This window comes from Apteryx mantelli, chromosome 1 (assembly GCF_036417845.1).
Source record: "Apteryx mantelli isolate bAptMan1 chromosome 1, bAptMan1.hap1, whole genome shotgun sequence".
Taxonomy (NCBI): Eukaryota; Metazoa; Chordata; class Aves; order Apterygiformes; family Apterygidae; genus Apteryx; species Apteryx mantelli.
The window spans coordinates 82,583,343-82,600,314 of NC_089978.1; the positions used below are offsets into that span (position 1 = coordinate 82,583,343).

Sequence of the window (16,972 nt, forward strand, 5' to 3'; positions counted from 1 at the left end):
ATTTGTTGTTATACTCATCTCTGGGCAGCAGCTGGTGACCACAGCAAGAAACACAGCACTAGGCTGGATGGTCTTCAGTTTGACCTGATACAATCATTCCTAGGTTACACAGGTTTTATAGCATGTTTTCAATATCAGAATCACAGAGCACAGCACTAGTGTTATTCTCATATTACTGAACTGGAATGTATATTTACTGGAATGCATGTGAACTGGAATGTTTCTTTAGATAGAAAAAGAAAAAGATGGAGGGTATGTTTTGTTGTTTTTTTTTCCCCCTACGAGTATGCAATACCACAGACAATACATCTTTGGTTGAAAATGAAAAATGAACTGTAATAATGTGCTTTTGTAAAACAAAATTGGGCATATTCTATACAGCAAACATCTTGTGTAGGAACAAATATCTCTCTGGTGATGTCAATACGAGAACAAGCACTACAGTGTTTTTGAAATAATTGGAAGTCACTGAGCAAATGTGCCGGGGAATCCTGCAGAGAGCCTATATATGGTAATTTGTCTAGAAAGTTCTCTATTTCTGTTTTTTAAAATGTTTTAAGCAGGAAAATGAATACATTTACCACCTCCAAATCAACACAAGACACACACCAGTCTTTAGGCCTCCAAAAGCCTCCCGCCAACCAGCCTGTCCAGATGCGAAACAGCTGGGCAGTCCCGAGGGGGCCTCCTGGCCATGGGATGGCACAGATCACGTGTTATCTCTGAGGCCAGGATGCAAAAAATGATGTCCTGTTGGTGCTGAAATGTGGTGGTCTGTGGTCACTGGGTGTAATAAAGTGTGCTGGCCTCAGAGGTGTTTGGTAAAATCTAACAGAACAAATCACTCTCTCTTACTTTAAGTATAAAATGAAGTGGAGCTCCAGAAGATAACCCTTTTTTGTCCAAACTTAAGATAAACTAACATTTAAAAAAATCTTTTAAATCTAAATTCAACAAAACTTTTTTTTAATGAAAAAGCAATTTCTTTCCTTATGACAATGTGTTACAATGACACAAGCAACACAATATTTATTACACTCACTGAAGATAGTATAATATGGGGTATATATAGTATAGTATAATACACCTTAAATTATAATCACAGTCAGTTGAAGCATATTTTATACACTTGAGTTTACAATTTTCTCCACTGATGTCTCAGCAGGTTCCCCTAGTACTCACCATCTCGTACTCCAGGCTTTGGGTCCTGTAGCTCAGTTCTACCTTCTCTGCCATAGTCCTGCTTTATTTTGGGCACATGACAGGTCTGAGTTCAGATTCAAACTGTTTCTCAATATTATTATTTTGGGGAAAAAAAAAAGATTAATAGCAGCATGTACAATCAGGTGAAAAGAATAACATGCCAGTAAAGTATCATACTGCAAATGGTTTGAACCATTAGCCATTCAGGTCCTCTGTGGCCATTTGCTAAGACCTGAACACAGGAGGAAAAAACAAATGTATTCTGCCAGGAGAAGCTGTTAAATTCCTGTGAGTGAATGTAGTCCTGACTTAATTACCATTTCCAAGAGCCTATTTATAGTTGTCTGGGAAAGTACTTAAGTGAAATAGGCTTAAGTTTGCAAACAGAACAAATGGGTGAGGTGGAAAACAGTATTCACAGTGAAAACTAAGATGATAGAGAGGTGACTGTCAAGTACCTACCCCTTACCCCTTCAACCTCTGCAGTGGGATAATAGAGCAGGAATTTTATACAGATTTAGCTGGTTTGATGACTCATCAGATTCCTATATAGAATTTTAGAAATCAAAGTGTATAAATATTGCACAACTTATGCACAGCACTTTATGATGAGTTTTGAACTTGAAAATTGCCTGAGACAGAACACAGAATAGTATTATATCTTATTGTTTCTGCATAATTTGGTTTCTTTAAGCTTTTTGTTCTATTGTATTGTGTATTAAAACAACATCATAAATAATTTTGGCATGCCATGACATTTCAAATGTTCATTACAGAGGCATATTATATACATATTTCAATGTTTCATGGGCATAATTACGTGAGAACAAATAGTTGTGTATACATTTCATAGCACTGAGCATCTAAGCACCTTTTGCATTCATTTACATGAATTTGCATTCATGTAAACGCTAACCACCACCTCAACACTTGAACTAAAAATACTATAGGGACTATTTGTTCTCTTCATGTGTCCAGATGTAGTCATCTTTGTCATCTACCTCATGCGTCATCTATGCATACTATGCACTATGGCAATGCAGCTCTTGGGCTTTTCTATGTTATTTCCCTACCAGGAAGTGAAGCACCAAACAATAGCTTGCTATTATTTCCTTGGCTGGATGTGGACTAGTGACCCAAACAACTGTAACTATAGACTTCCCATGTTCTATTTAGCTGGAATTACTATGAAGAAAAGAAGAATGTTAAAAAAAAATCAGTGACTGCAAAAGACTTGTGGGACTAGGTCTCCTTTCCTTAGATTGACTTGTTGCTGCAGAATAACTAGTTCTTCCCCTATATAAATACCTCCTGATAAAACACCCTTTTTTGTGAAATCTTGCAGTAAGACTTCATGCTAGATTCAGACTTGACAGTCCTCTGGGTTTTTCCCACTAGCCTGGGATTTTCAATCGATTTCCTACGTGGAAATACCCTGCCTCAGAAAGAATACTTTATGAGATCTGCTCAGTGTGTAGCAGGAAAGATTCGCTTCCTTCCCATGTGCACAGACGCAGCTCCCTACTGTCTCCCGCAGTGAGCCCTCAGCAGTTTCACTTTTCTGGTTAGCTTCTCCCATGACACCTGTAGCTAGGCCAGAGAAGGATCACTGACAAACCCTCTTTCCCCAGAGCCTTGCTCTTGGACGCTGACAGCAAATGAGGGTTGAGGATTTGCTACTCTTTAGTTCCTCTAAAGTAGTTGACTGCAGACCAAGCTTCCTGCTGCATACCATATCCCTCTGTGTTGCCTATCATGCCATCCCTGAACCCATATGTACTCCACAGGGATTGCCACTCATCCATTTTTCCTTCTGTGCCATCACAATTGCTATCCCCACAGAAGGCCCAATGTCCCATGCTGACCAAGTCTCAGATCTCTCCTTTAGCCAGCGATCCTCTGAAGGAACTTCAGACACTGTACCAGCCTGCTGGTGGCCAACACTGGTCTTCTTTTGTAAGTCTTTTAGTTTGTTGGATGTGGGAAGGGCAGCATCTCCAGCTTGCAGGATGAGCATGTTAGCTGGCCATTGTAAGGACAATGACAGTGAAGGAGCCTTTGCTCTGCCAGTCCAGAAGACATCTATGATCACAGAGAAGTGACAATTTATACTTAAGCATGAGGGCAGTATAAAGGGCCCGCACAGGTTGGAAGATGTGGGAAATGGGAAATAAATTTGAAATAAGTGCTCACAACTAGAAGATGAGGATGGAAATGAGGAATGGAGTTCTTATTATACACAATGAAATAACAATTCTGACTGGCTGCTAATTTCCAGACTGAAGTTCCAGGCACTGAAGTGCCAAATTCGGTTGGATTTTCATGCAGAATGGAGGGCTTTTCCTGTGGACAGTAGAAAGTTGCAATATGTTACCCACAGGAAAACGTTGTCATAGCAATTATGGACATGGGTATAAGAATATGTATAATGGAGAAGAAGATGTGTACACAGAATACTGAATAAATACTGAAGATGGCAGGGAGGGTACCTGAAGAAGAGGTAGTTATGTAATTGTAGAGTTAATGGGAATAGGTGTGCCTGAGGAATAAGTGAATGTGTGAGCAATGTTTGTGGGTGGAAAAACTTGGAAGTAGAGGAAAATAGGTGTGAAATGAAGGTGTGTGAAATACATGGGATTCAAGACATATATAATGAGTATATGGGGAGGATACAAGAGAGGCAAGGGACTGCTGTAAATTTATGTAAATAGATACACCTTTATATGAAGCATATGAAATACAAAATACTGGTACGTATGCAGATTAGATACACACTGCAAGCATCCTATTGTACTTCTATGGCAGTCTTGCATGATCCATACTATGTAGGTCATCTTTGTTTGGCAGAGGGGTTTGTTTCTGCAATGCAAAACACAGAGAGGCTGTGTTGCACCAGGTTTTCCACTGTTTTCTTTCTAATGAAGTATGAAAGACATTTAAGAGGAAGGAAAAGAAAAAGCAGGGAGCAGTGAAGCAGGCTTGGTAGGGTTTTACTGTAGAGTAAGGATGGCACAGAATGCATTGCAAATTAGTGCTTTCGTATTAAAACTACAGTGATTTTGTCAGGTTCTTCTCTTCTTGCCTTTTCATGTTACTCAAAAATAATCTTTGGCTGCTGAATGCTTTGTTCATTTCCTCCTGTGGAACAGGCAGAAGGATGAGGTAACATCCGACGAAGGGTACCATTCTGGCCTTAAAAATAATTGAGAGAGTTCCTGCCTGGTATCTTGGCATGAGCGTGTTGTAGACAGAGGGAGTTTCTATTCTTGTGAGGCAACTGCTAGCCATATCATTTCCTACTGATTACTGTCGGCAGCTCTGTGCTCAGCTGGCTGGATTCTCAGAATCGCATTTTTCAACACCTTTTTTCCATGAGCTTTGCTTCTAACTGAGGCTAACGATTCTTCTAAATACAGAGAGCCTAAAAATCAAATCTGAAATCTAAGACAACTTCAAACCTGAGTTTCCTAGGACGTGGTCTCTTGTTCAGCCTGCAAAGTTTGTCTAGGCAGAATCTTAAGGATTTTTTTTTCACATTTCTTCAAGATTTAGGGAGATGCAGCCTGCCAGTTGGAGCAGTATCTACTGTGTACCTGAAAACCTTGGACCTGTCTTTTACATAAGTGCATATGCATCCTAAGTGCATTTATAAGGAATCCATGAGTTCCTGGCTGTATTGGACATACAGCTCATATTTTACACAGAACATGTGCATCATAATTCTGCCTGAGAAACCACAATCCAGCCAAGTCCTTTTCTGGCTCTAACCTTAAGCAATTTGCCAAAGTTAAGACAAGAATTTTGTCAAATGGCTATGAGCTGAATTAAATGTTCCACATTCAATCCTGCCATTTCCCCTCTTGCCCACTGCTGTGTTGAGCTCCCTGCTCCCATTTAAAATCTTGTCCCTGCCTCCACGGTCATTCCCATACTGATTCTGAAACTTCAGTCTATTGGTTCATTACTGAAGCTTGACCCTCTCTTGGGACTCTAGGGATTAATAGGGAGAACCAGACTTTGATAGAGGTAGATGTTGTATGCACCCTAATTAGTCTTGGACTATTAAAGCAACACGGCTTTACCGCTTCCGGGTATGATGAACTAGTCTGGTGCCTTGGCATGGAACAGCGCTGTGCTTCGCAGACACTGTCCTAAGATAATTGCTGCAAAGGGATTAAAAACAGAGGAAGAGTTGAACTGTGGTGTGCACAAAGAATTTTTTTTAGCAAAAATTCGGATATCCCAAAATATTGTTAATACAGCCCTGTGCCATTTGAGAATGCCTACCTCAGCTAAATGATACCTTTGAAAGCCTGGGACACACAATAATCGAAACTGCAATCACTGAAAAATAGAAAGTTTGTACCGTGCCTTTACTCTGCTCTCTTTGAAATGTGCTTCAGCAACATCCATAACACAGAGGCAGCACGCTGTTCCTCTAGGCAGTGCAGAGCTCAGGACCATATGAGACAGTCTAACACCCACTCTTTGCTGGAGCAAAACCTCTGTTGAGATAAGCTGATCCAACATGAGCTATCTTGCTTTTGAAGGCTGAATCTACTGCACTGGAATAACTTCACATTTGCTAAATTTTACACCTTTCCTACATTTTTAATCGGTTTCACCATTGCCCTCAGAGCTTCCAACGCTGCTATGCTTTCATCATTAAAACCACGTATTACTCTCCTGTTTCACTTCACTCCTGACAGCAGTCCTGGTTAGAAGACTCCGATTTACTACTTCTGAAATAATAACCTTCTGGATCTGCTCTATGATCTGTACTGCCTTCCTCATACCATCTTCTTTGATAATTAATGCTTTATGGAAAAAAAGAGAAAGGTCTAAGAAGTCAGGAGCAAAACCCCTCTAATTTCCTGCGTTTATAACCATGCTGCAGCAATTAATGTTCATACAACTGTAACTAAAACAGTGAATGCAACTGGAACATAATTGGAATTGCAACATAATCCCTAGCAGGTATTGCCAATTTCAGGGGGCTGAGTTAAGATTGCTTTGGAATATACTGCAACTCATTTCCTAGTTTTCAGAAGCTTAGTTTGCATTACCTTAACTCTTTATTTCCTGGTTTTCAAAGGTTTAGCTGAAGTCAGCATCCTGGAAAGGTATGGAGTACCACAGGCCAAGCTTAACTCTGTCTTAACCAAGTTTGGGCGAATTTAATTCTATATAGTAGTTGGAACTCTGCACTGTGGTCTCCAGCAAGCTCAGCTCAAATCAGACACAGCCGTTTTTCGCTCCACAGGATGAGGTTAAGGGATTGGGGTTGAGAACCTATGTGATGTCGGGCAAGTGAGATGTGTAATTTTTCGACATCCGTTTTTCAGGCATTCATAGTATGATCGTTGGGACTCGTATGGCCTTTAACATCTATGTAGGAGAGTGTCCCACTAGAAGGACAGGGCAGGGCAGACCCCACGGCCCGGGGCCGGTTCCCAGCCGGCGGGCCGCACTTTTCTGGGACGGGGGTGGTGGTGGTGGTGGGGAGACACGGGCTGCTCCTCCGCGCCGCCGACGTGTCCCGGTTGGGGCCCGCGAAGGAGGGGGCGAGGCAGCGGGGCCCCCGCGGAGGAAGGGGCGGCCGCGCCGGGCCGGGCCGGGCCGCGCCGGGCGGCGGGAAGGGGCCGGGGCCGGGGCCGGGAGGGAAGCGCCGCTCCCCGGCGCGGCGTGGGAACGAACGGGCGGGCGGGGCGGCGGCGGCGGCGGCGGGGGCCGGGCCTGGCGGCGGCAGGCAGCGAGCGGGGAGGAGGGAAGATGGCCGGGGCCGGCGGCGGGCGGGAGCGGGGGGAGCCGGCGGGGCGGTGAGCGGCGGGGCGGGGGCGCGCGGGCCGCGCTCGGGGGCCGGGAGCCGCGGCGGCGCGGGGCAGGTCCCGGGCGGGGTCAGGAGCCGCGGCGGGGCTGGTCCCGGCGCGGAGCGGGGCTGGCGCGGGGGAGCATGAGCCCGGCGCGGCGCAGCCGGAGCCGCCCGCGTCCCGCTCCCCGCGGGGCCGCCTGTTAGTGCTGGAGGAGGAGAAAGAGGCGGCGGCGGGCGGCCGCGGCCCGGGCGGGACGGGCGCTGCCGCGGCGGCGGGCGGCGAGCGGCTGTCGGCCGGAGCTGGGCGGCGGCGGCGCGGCGGCGCGGCGGCCATGCCGTGGCTGAGCGGCGGGCGGCGGCGGCGGCAGCAGCAGCAGGCGGCGGCGGGGCAGGGCGGCGGGCCGCCGGCGGGCGGGCAGCGGGGCCGCGAGAGCTCGGAGCTGCCGCTGCCCGCCGGCTGGGAGGAGGCGAGGGACTTCGACGGGCGCGTCTTCTACATCGACCACAACACCCGGCAGACCTCGTGGATCGACCCCCGCGACAGGTAGGGGCCGGCGCCGCCGCTGGGCGGGCGGGGGGTGAGGAAGGCGCCGGCGGGGCGGTGCGGGCAGGGCCCGTCGGAGCGGGCCGGGCCGAGCCGAGCCGAGCCGAGCCGCCGCGGGCCCCTCTGCGGCGGCTGCCCCGGCGGAAGAGGCCTTGTGTTGCGCGCTTGGTAGCGAGGCTGCGCATATGCTGCACCAATAAAATAAAATAATAAAAAATAATAAAAGCACCCCAAAACATAGGTAGGTCTCTGTTCCCTGCGGCGAGCGCGCGTACCTGGTTTACCCCCCTGGGCGGGGGGCGTCTGCAGCGGCAAACGCGGCTTGTGCTCGTGTTTTTTCCAGCGCTGGTGTCGCCCCATTGTAAGTTAAAGGCTTGGCCGTATTGATTTATTAGCTGGGCTGAACTAATTGGCAGCAGCTTGAGGCATACCGAAATAATTTGGTAGATTACCTCCTCATAAAAGATAACGCTTCGTACAGAGGTAGGCAAACTGGCAAATTCCTTCAGTTAATTTGACAAATACACGGCCTGTACAAATTGCTGCCCGCTGCATTGTTTCAGAGTAGCATTTTTCACGTCTTTCCGACCGGGCTGTGCATAATAGGATTAAGCTAGACCTTTTCATTTTGATTATGGTGAATAAATATTGACAGGTTTTAGGTATCTTAATAATATTGCTTTCATGCAATAAAGATTGCATTATAGTTTAATACTTGTGGAAGTGTGGAATATCTGTAGCGGGTGCAGTCTGGTAAATACAACCTCACTTGAAAGGGTTTGCCTAAAAATTTCCACATAGAGTTACTGAACACAAGTGTCAGTATTCTAGGTGCCTGCAAAATAAGAAACATATGTCTCTGTGTATACTTTTCTATATTAAACAATGTTTTTATAGTAAGTGAAAGTTGGACAAGGACAGTTTGAACTTCAGCCAGAACTACCTTGCCAGAAGTATGCCTGGAATGTTAAGCAGGCCACAGAAACATTTAAGCACAGTCTGGGTTAAAGACTGTAGTAATTTGAGCAATTCCTGCCGTCTTGCACAACGATACATAACTGTTTAAATAGCCTAAATATTTACCGATGAGATCAAGATCTTTTATCTCATTATTTATGCACGTACATATTTTTTGCCTACGCGTTAAATATTTGTTAGTGCATTTTAGATGGTATATTTTTCTACAACATCATATACATACATTTTACTGTTCGCTTATTTTTAATATTCTGTGTTAAAGGTAACTGATGGCGTAATAATGTGTATGTGGCTTCTTTGTATGTCTTCCTTTCTGTTAAGTTTCAGAGGGTATATGGTTTCGTCTTCTGGAATATCTTGTATTTAGGCAATAAAGAAACTGATTAAGCAATTTACTGTAGTGTTTAAATTCAGGTATGATGTAGCACCATTCAATTTAAATAGCATGGCTAAAGTTAAGACTTGGTTCATGTTTTGAAGAAATAATTTGCAATGCCGTGTGTTGTTTGAAAATTTATCTAAATACTTCTTCACAGCAGCGTTTAAATTGAGTTCTGTTTCTTGAGTTAGGCAAGTATTAATACTGGCATTTAGGGTAGCACAGTTGAGACATTTACGTTAAGGCAGGTAGGAAAGACATGATGTTTTCATGAGTGTCAGTAGTTTCTACAGAATTCAAGTAGCTGAGGCTAGTTTTACTTTTATGATTGCAAAGTTAATCTCTGGTTTAGAGTAGACCACTGTTGTTACTTTAGTGAGGTATCTGTATTTTTCTGTATAGTGGAAAGTGACTGGTCTTTTTAGTTTTCATTGCAGCTATTCTGGGTCCTGTGAGCAGCAGCAAAGTAGAAAAGGATCAGGTTAGTTATGTTCTGCCAAAGTTTGGGAAAGAAAGGTCAGGGCAGCAGGGAAATGGTACTGTAGCTATTTTTTGAGACAAGAACTTGAAAAAGTGAAGGATAGAATAGTATACTTGTATCGTATCTACCTCAGAGTTTTGAGTTTGGTGTAGAGAGAGATCAACCCCCCATTTCCCAGTGCACGGAGTAGCTTCATTTCTGTCTAGGAGGAACTGGACAAAAGTAGGGACCTCAGGCCGTATTTGAAATGATCGAGTCTCTGAGAGGCAGCACCTCCAAGCATTCCTGCGGGCAGTAGTCTCACAAGCATCCCCACAGGCTCCTGTTTCCCCATAGCTGGGACATGGTGTTTTGTTTTTCTTTTCAGCCTTCCCCCCTGAGATTGCTCAGCCTTTAGTGTAGCCTGGTTAGTAAATTTAATTCCAAGAAGTTATTTGATTAAGGAAAAAGGTGGGGGGGAGGCTCTTCCTCACCAAAACTGAAAAGTCAGAGAGGGAAATATTAACTGGAGAAGTTAAGGAAGGAGAGATATGGAGTATAAAGGATTTTAGAGTTGAGGAAAGAGAGGATGAGGAGGGCAAGGGAGGTAAGTCAAGAGAATATGGAGTAAAAGGAGATATCAGAATTAGGTACCTTATTGCACTTTTTTCTTAACATAATAGATCATAAACAAAGAAAGAAAAGGGGATAGTAAAAGAGTGATGAAAGGAGCAGATCTGTGAAGCATCTTATCTTTGGTATCAGATCACTGGTTAGGCTGATGAAGATCATTGTGTTGATCTGTGTAGACTGTATGTAATGAATAGATTGTAAACTGTCCAGCAGATCTTGGATCTCAAAATGCAGCCATTTACCGCACATTTTCATCTTACTGTTGTAGCCATCTTTTATCTTAATAGACTGCAAGCTCATTGAGGCAGGGAATTGCCTTTTATCTTGTGTTTGCAGAGTACTTTGCATATTGAGATTCTGGTCAATAATCGGGGATTGTAAATGGTCTTATAAAAGAGTGACTTCATTTGTGGTTAATGTTGATGATCCTTGTGGCACTAGCTCTTATAACTGTTGCTTGGCATGTTCTGTTACAAGACCTTGTTTCAAAGCGATGAGAGTTTAGCCAAAACTGTTGGAGTTTGGGAAGAGCTTTCCAAGTGGTGTTTTGTGCTAGAGCAGTTGTACGTGGAAACTTCAGCCAAAACGTAGTGTTGTTTTCTTCAAACAAAACTACGGGAGATAAATTGTTTCCTTCAGCTTCTTAGTATGAGCTGTCTTTTCTTTGTTTGGAGAAGGTTTAAATCACCTTGCTTTGGAGTGGGGATTTTAAACTTCTTAAGGTATAACAGTGTTGTTGCATGGGGAAATCATCCATTTTGGTCAATTTGGGAGCTTTTGAAAAATCAGTGTGGGTTGAGTAGAGACTTGGATTTTTGCAGCTGCATTTGCAGAAGCTTTCTGCAGTGTGAACTGCTGGTATGATAACTGAAATCAGGGAGTTTTTCTGTGCTGCGTCCTCAGCGACCTCTTAATTCTGAGACCTGAAAGCCGCTTAATTTGAGCACAGGAAGAAAACCCTGGCCTTGTAGGAGAGGTGGGTTGGAACAAGGATTATGGGAACAAGTGGGGTTGGCCTTGGAATTTGACACAGAGAGGGAAATTTTGGTAGGTTATGGAAAGCAAAGCAATCTGGGTTTGGGGGGAATGGGGGGGAAGAAGGAGGGTGATGGCACCTGAAGCCTGGGAAGCAAAAAGTAGGGCAACTGGACTGAAAACCAGTAGGACAGGGAGAAACCGGTAAGAAGAAACCGGTCTGGCGAGGGTTCGGGGTGTGAGGGTGTCAGTTGTTACTTGGCTGTACAGGGAACCCAGAGGGAAAAGAAGGAGCGCTGAGTGTGGATGAGGAATTTTGAGAGTTAGTAGCCAGAAAATATGCATATGGGGCAGTATGCAAAGGCTAGGTGAAGAAGAAAAGTTAAAAGGGTGCTGAAGTATGAGGATAAGAACTAGGTATGAAATGGGGGATGGGGGTCAGGCAGTGGAAGATGTGCTGGACAAGGAGGCTGTGATGAGAAATCTGACTTACGGAGACCGGAAATAAGTAGGCTAGGCTAATGGGCATGAAACAAGGAGTTGGCTCGAAGAGTACATGGGGCAGGCACATGTTACAGGGGTGTAGAGCAGAAGTGCTCAAGTAAATGAAAGGCCCAGAAGTGCTTGTTGTTTCCTGAACAGTTTCAGGGTTCCTGATTCTCACCATTTATTTGCTTTCAGCTGAATGTACGTGAAACCCAGTTTGCCTCTTTACGTGAACCAGGACAGAGACAGTCTATTACTACCATCCTGTACAGTGTTACAGCAAAGCTAAGTGTTCTCATCCACATGTCAGTGTGATGCTGCATGGGGCGACTGTTCTTTCCCCAGTGTGACTTTTAGAAATAAATTGGAGATTGCAAATAAAAAGCCTAAATCAAAAGAATGTTCATGTCAGATTTTCAGAGCTAGAAAATTCCAGATTTAAGTTGCTTAACTACCTCTTCCCTGTGTTAAGAGAGCATTTTTAGTGACGAACGACTTTTTCATATACTTTCTTGCCTTATTTGGTGCATGGAGAGGAGCAAGTCTGAGGAGTGATCAGTGCTGTGGAGTGGAAGAGATTAGAATCGCTACAAAAGTTTTTGCCAAAATTGGAAGGTGTGCCTCTCTCTAGAGAAGGCAAAGGATCTTTTGGAGTACCAATGTGGGATACTGTTAGAGAGGCAGTGGCCTCATTGGTAAGGTGAGAGAATATCTCCTAGAGCACTGGATTATGTCTGTCTGTTTGCTTTTGGGTTGCTGAGTACTATCAGTCAGAAGAGTCATTTAAATCAAGGTTTTTCACAGCTAGTCACGGTGAGTGTCATCCAGCATTATAATTCAAATACTTCTATACCAAAGCATCAGAAGGATGAAGACAAAATATTTAGTACCACTGCCATTTTTGAAATTTTATTTCGAGTTCTTCTGTGTTTTCAGACTTTTCTTACCCACTTCCTTTTTGTTGTATTTTAATTGTCACCTGTTTTTCAATTTTGTTTTGAACTAACGCTGTTTGATAATTTAATCAGTGATGTGGAAGAAAGCAAAATAATTGTTCATTATTTCAGTATATCACTGTGAAAACATTATGGTGACAGGATAGATTTAAATCACATGCATTATTTGACTGTACAGTGCAAACTGTTAATGTAAAACAGGTAACCTATAGGATGCAGAAAAGTATTTTTGGAAGTGATACTTTGCATAAAGGGAAGCAGAACTACTGAGATTAATTTGGCTGTGATTTTGTAAATTAGCTCTCTAGGCTTTCAGTGCTAAGCTCACAAGACATGGAGATAGTTTAAAAAAAATCTGAGTGAGTATGGATCTGGAAAATATGCTTTTCAGTGAGAGAAAGAGCTGAATTTATTCAGTTGTTTGAAGAGGTGTTTAAGAAATGGTTTGATTACTGTTCATAAAAGGAGATGATACGTGAGACTTCACAGCTCTTTGGTGTAGTAGTTTTTTACAATAATATCTGATAGCCAGAATTTGAAGCCAGAAACAGGATATGCTTTTAATAGTAAGAAAAGTTAACTGTTGGAGTAGTTTTTTTTCCCCTCCTTTAGCTCTCTAGATGAAATTATCTAATTCAGCTTGTATTTTTTTGCCTGGTTAAGTCACCTATTGGTTGAAGCCCCGTTGTCTACGACGATTTATTCTCGCTGCCTCCATTACATGATATCTCATTTGAGCTATATATCATATATCTAGCTAAATATATCTCATGTGGATTGGCAGCTCAGCCATCTTTTCATTAGAAAGTAGAGAGCTTCTCTATCTGGTTGTTTCTCATAACACAGCAAAGAAGAAATCCAGTTTATCCCCATCACTTAAGACATCTGGGTCACTGCAGTTGCATCATTTGATTACCTCAAGTTAGCAGTAAATCGAGTGGACTTGATAGAATTTATATTAAAAACATTGCATATAAAGTAGTACTTGAGATCCAGATGTTTTGAATTTTCTGTGCAAATGTCAAGACTGGATGCAGCCACAGTATGGATGGGAAAGCTATGCAGCTGCGCGACTGCTCTCCTGGCATGTGACTGGGAGTACATGCTGCAACATATGGTGCTAAGAAAGGGCTGCAGTGTCCTAAGCCTCCCCGATCAATCCGTATATACATATTTGTGCTTAATTATTGTTCAAAATAAATTAGTAATGTTTTCAAAGGCATACTATAGGTCAGCATTTATTTTGAAAGTATCAGAAATATATGCTAGGATAAATCTATTTTTTTGCCTTTCAGGAGAGGTATGCATTCATATATTTTTTCCTTTTGGTTGGTAAGTCTTCAAACAAGCACATACTTTATATTGTGAGTGCCTTCAGTAAAATTTCTTTTGATTAAAAATAAACATAGGCACAAGTGCCCTAGAATCAACGTTAACTGGTATTAGGTATTTTTTTCAAACTTAGTAAGCGTTAAACTCTGGTAAAAAAAACAAGCTGATTCATAGGTACGTAATTTTAAAATATTCACTTTTTCTAGATCTCAGTGCTTTATGACTTAGACACTTTAAAAAGTATCTTTAAATTTTTTTTTTTGCTGGATTTATGTTGTTTGAAAAAAGCAATGCCTGTATGCAGTCAGTATTCATATTTTCTGATAAACTGCTCTTGCAATTCAACCTTGTTAAAAATGAGCGTTGCACCTCCGGTCACTGAGTGTTATAGATGTTTTTAGTAAAGTTTTTGTAATGTCTCAGAAAGTAGAGGTGGGAGGCATCCACTCTTTCTTCCTAAAATTGAAAGATTTTCCTTATAGTACAGTAAAAATGAATTCTAATTTATTTGATTGGTTTTTACCAGTTAAAAATACATACCCTCCCACCACACACACATGCACACACACACACAAACAATTTAGTGTAGGCAACAAAAAGCGCAAGAGTCGTATATGCTAAACATCAGAATAACTATTGAGCCAAGGTAACCTCACTAACAAAGAACATTGTTAAGCTTCTAAAGATTTTGTTTAATGTTACAGATGAAGGGTTTTCGGTGTGTATGTGCAGTTTCTACCTCTAAATGGAAATGTTTAGTGAATGCAGGCATCTGCCTTATTCTATTTGTGTGCTTACTAGAAAAGATTAAATTAGTATTTGTGACTTCAGTGTGTTATAGCAGTACAACGGAAATATATAATAAGGGTTTTTTCTTGAAAGGTTTTGTGAGATGGTATTGACCACCTGTAAGTTGGATCTTATAAACTGAGAAGACCTTGATACATCAAGTGTTGTCAGTGCTCAGAACTGTTTGGAGAAGATGCTTTTCTGTTTCTTGCATGTACAGCTCATTGTATACCTGAGGCAATATAGGCATCATGCTTGTATTTGTTGTCATTGAGCAGCGCTGAACATTTTTAAAAGAAAATTAGGTAGTTGCATTAATGTTTCTTTTGGAGGGGGGAGAGTCTGATTTGCAAGGTTTGCAGTTTGCATATGTGAGAATGCAAGATTTGAAAAGTCATGAGTCTAGGGCTGGGTATTAAGTTCTATTACCTGGAAAAAAATTCCTATTTAGACTTAGATTCTAGTGATAAGTTCAGTTTGAGAGATAACAACTTAGCGTTTTTAGTGAATGTAAATACAGTAACAGCACTATGCAAATATAAGAACAAATGACCTGTAGGCAATAAGAAAAAAATTAGGAATTTGTCTGTAGCAGACAAAATCCTATTAACAAGCCCCATAGGTACTGTTAAATATAGTCTTAGTTTATAACAAAGTGATGTTTACTGGAGGGTTGAGAGAAGCTTTGTAAGGTTGTATGTGAGGCTGAACAAAAGTGTTTAGTTGATGTTTTGGTAAAACAAAGTAAAACTAATACTTTTTCTGTCTGCAGGTTAAAAATAGAACTTCCTGAGTATCTTATCTGCTGCAGATGTGACACTTCACATTCACCAGTAAAGCCAACAAGCATCACAGCTTTTAAGTAATCTTCAACTTGTTTCTGGTTGAAAGAAGCTGGCTAAAGAAAACATATGCTAGGCACTTTTCCTACCTCAGTCTCCTGTAGCAGATCAGCGTGCACACTTGCCGAGGTTTCATGGTACAGCAGCGCTCATCTATGGTTAGCGGCTGCCAAAAGCAGCAGTGTCCTCCCCTCCAGCCACAGGTTCTTGCCCCTCTCTTGCAGTGATGCTGGTGACCTTACAGTAAGCTAATTCAGGATGCCAAACTGGCAAGAAAATACTCACTATTTCATTTTTCTCTTTTTTGGGGGGCTAGGTGGCAAGGGTAGTTTTCAGCTGATTTAGGTCCCTGAACTGGCTTACTCTCAGGGCAGATGGATTTTTAAGTGGTTTGTGTCAATTAAGTGTAACTCAATAAGGAATCGGCTTAAGTGACATTGATGAGTCAGTTTAAAACCTTCTTGAGTAAAGCCTCTTGGCGAAGAGTAGTCAGAACTACAGGTTTCTCAAAAAACCCCATAGTAAAATAACGTATCTCTAAACAAGCTTTAAGGAGGATTCACTTTTCAGACGTAAATGTGGGTGTATAAGAAGTAGCAGAAGTTGATTAAACAGTTTCCATGGTAAGTTTTCCAGTGGAGTAGCAGCACGGCAGTGGCTATTTAAGAAGGGGCTTGGAGTATGGACCACACCACTGTTTCGGGGAAGGAGTTTGGCAGCAGTCTGGAAAGACTCATGAAAGAATTGGTGAAGTCCGTGGTGAGCGTTGCTATTACTGGCAGAGCATGAAGGAGGTGGGTGAGAGGACTGGATGTCAGGTCAGGTAGATATTGGGGGATGATACTAACGGTGAAGTACCTCCGAGGAGGATCTCAATTTGGTCTAAAAGCTCAGGGTGTAACTTGGGGAGTTGGAGTGTGAAAAAGCATGCAGAGGTAAAAACTACAAAGCAACTACTGAAGAGGCTTGGAAGGTGGATTTGTCAGCAGTGTTTTGAGCTGAAACTGGTCAAAAAAAAAGAAGTGCGACATTTGAATTGGGGAATTTTTGAAGGGATCAAGATTGGACTTGCCAAGTCTGAGAGGAGGAGGTTGTATTGCTTGAATTAGATGATGAACAAGAGTTTTGGCTCTCTGCTTAGAGAGAGGAGCTGGGACTCTGACGTCATATTTTTGCCCTGCTATGAATCCTGGGCCTGTGTGGTGGAGTGAGAGTCCTTGGTTCTCAGCTGACCTATGAAGGTTAGGCAGTGGGGCTATCGGTTTTGTGTGTTGTGCTAAAAGGATCTGCACTGTTTCTTGATTCTGTTTCAGGTAGGAAACTTAATTTGCACTTCCTGCAATTAGGATGTGCTGAAAGCATGGAGAGTAGATGCCAAAAATAGTGATCTGTCCCTTTTAATGGCCTGCTGAATCATTTGAGTCAGCGGCTTCCTCCAGGTGTATGCTGCATGAGCAAATAAGTTGGAGTATTTCTCAATTTCTGCCCCTCTCTCTTTGAACCTTTCCTGTGTCCCGTCGGCGGGTGTTTTGCTAGTGCAGGAAGGCCCTTCTGTCCAGTGATGAGTTTGGTGCGAGCCCTGT

The 16,972-nt window shown here is 42.7% G+C and overlaps 1 protein-coding gene across 3 annotated transcripts in view; it reads left to right on the top strand.

Annotated features, from left to right (window-relative positions):
- Window positions 1–7,347: 7,347 nt before the first annotated feature.
- Window positions 7,348–16,972, top strand: part of WWC3 (WWC family member 3) — a 125,936-nt gene continuing 116,311 nt past the window's right edge. For all 3 annotated transcript variants that reach the window (XM_067296454.1, XM_067296449.1, XM_067296461.1), the window contains exon 1: window positions 7,348–7,559. In XM_067296454.1, coding sequence (XP_067152555.1) covers window positions 7,348–7,559 — 212 coding nt within the window. The remainder of the gene's footprint in view (window positions 7,560–16,972) is intronic.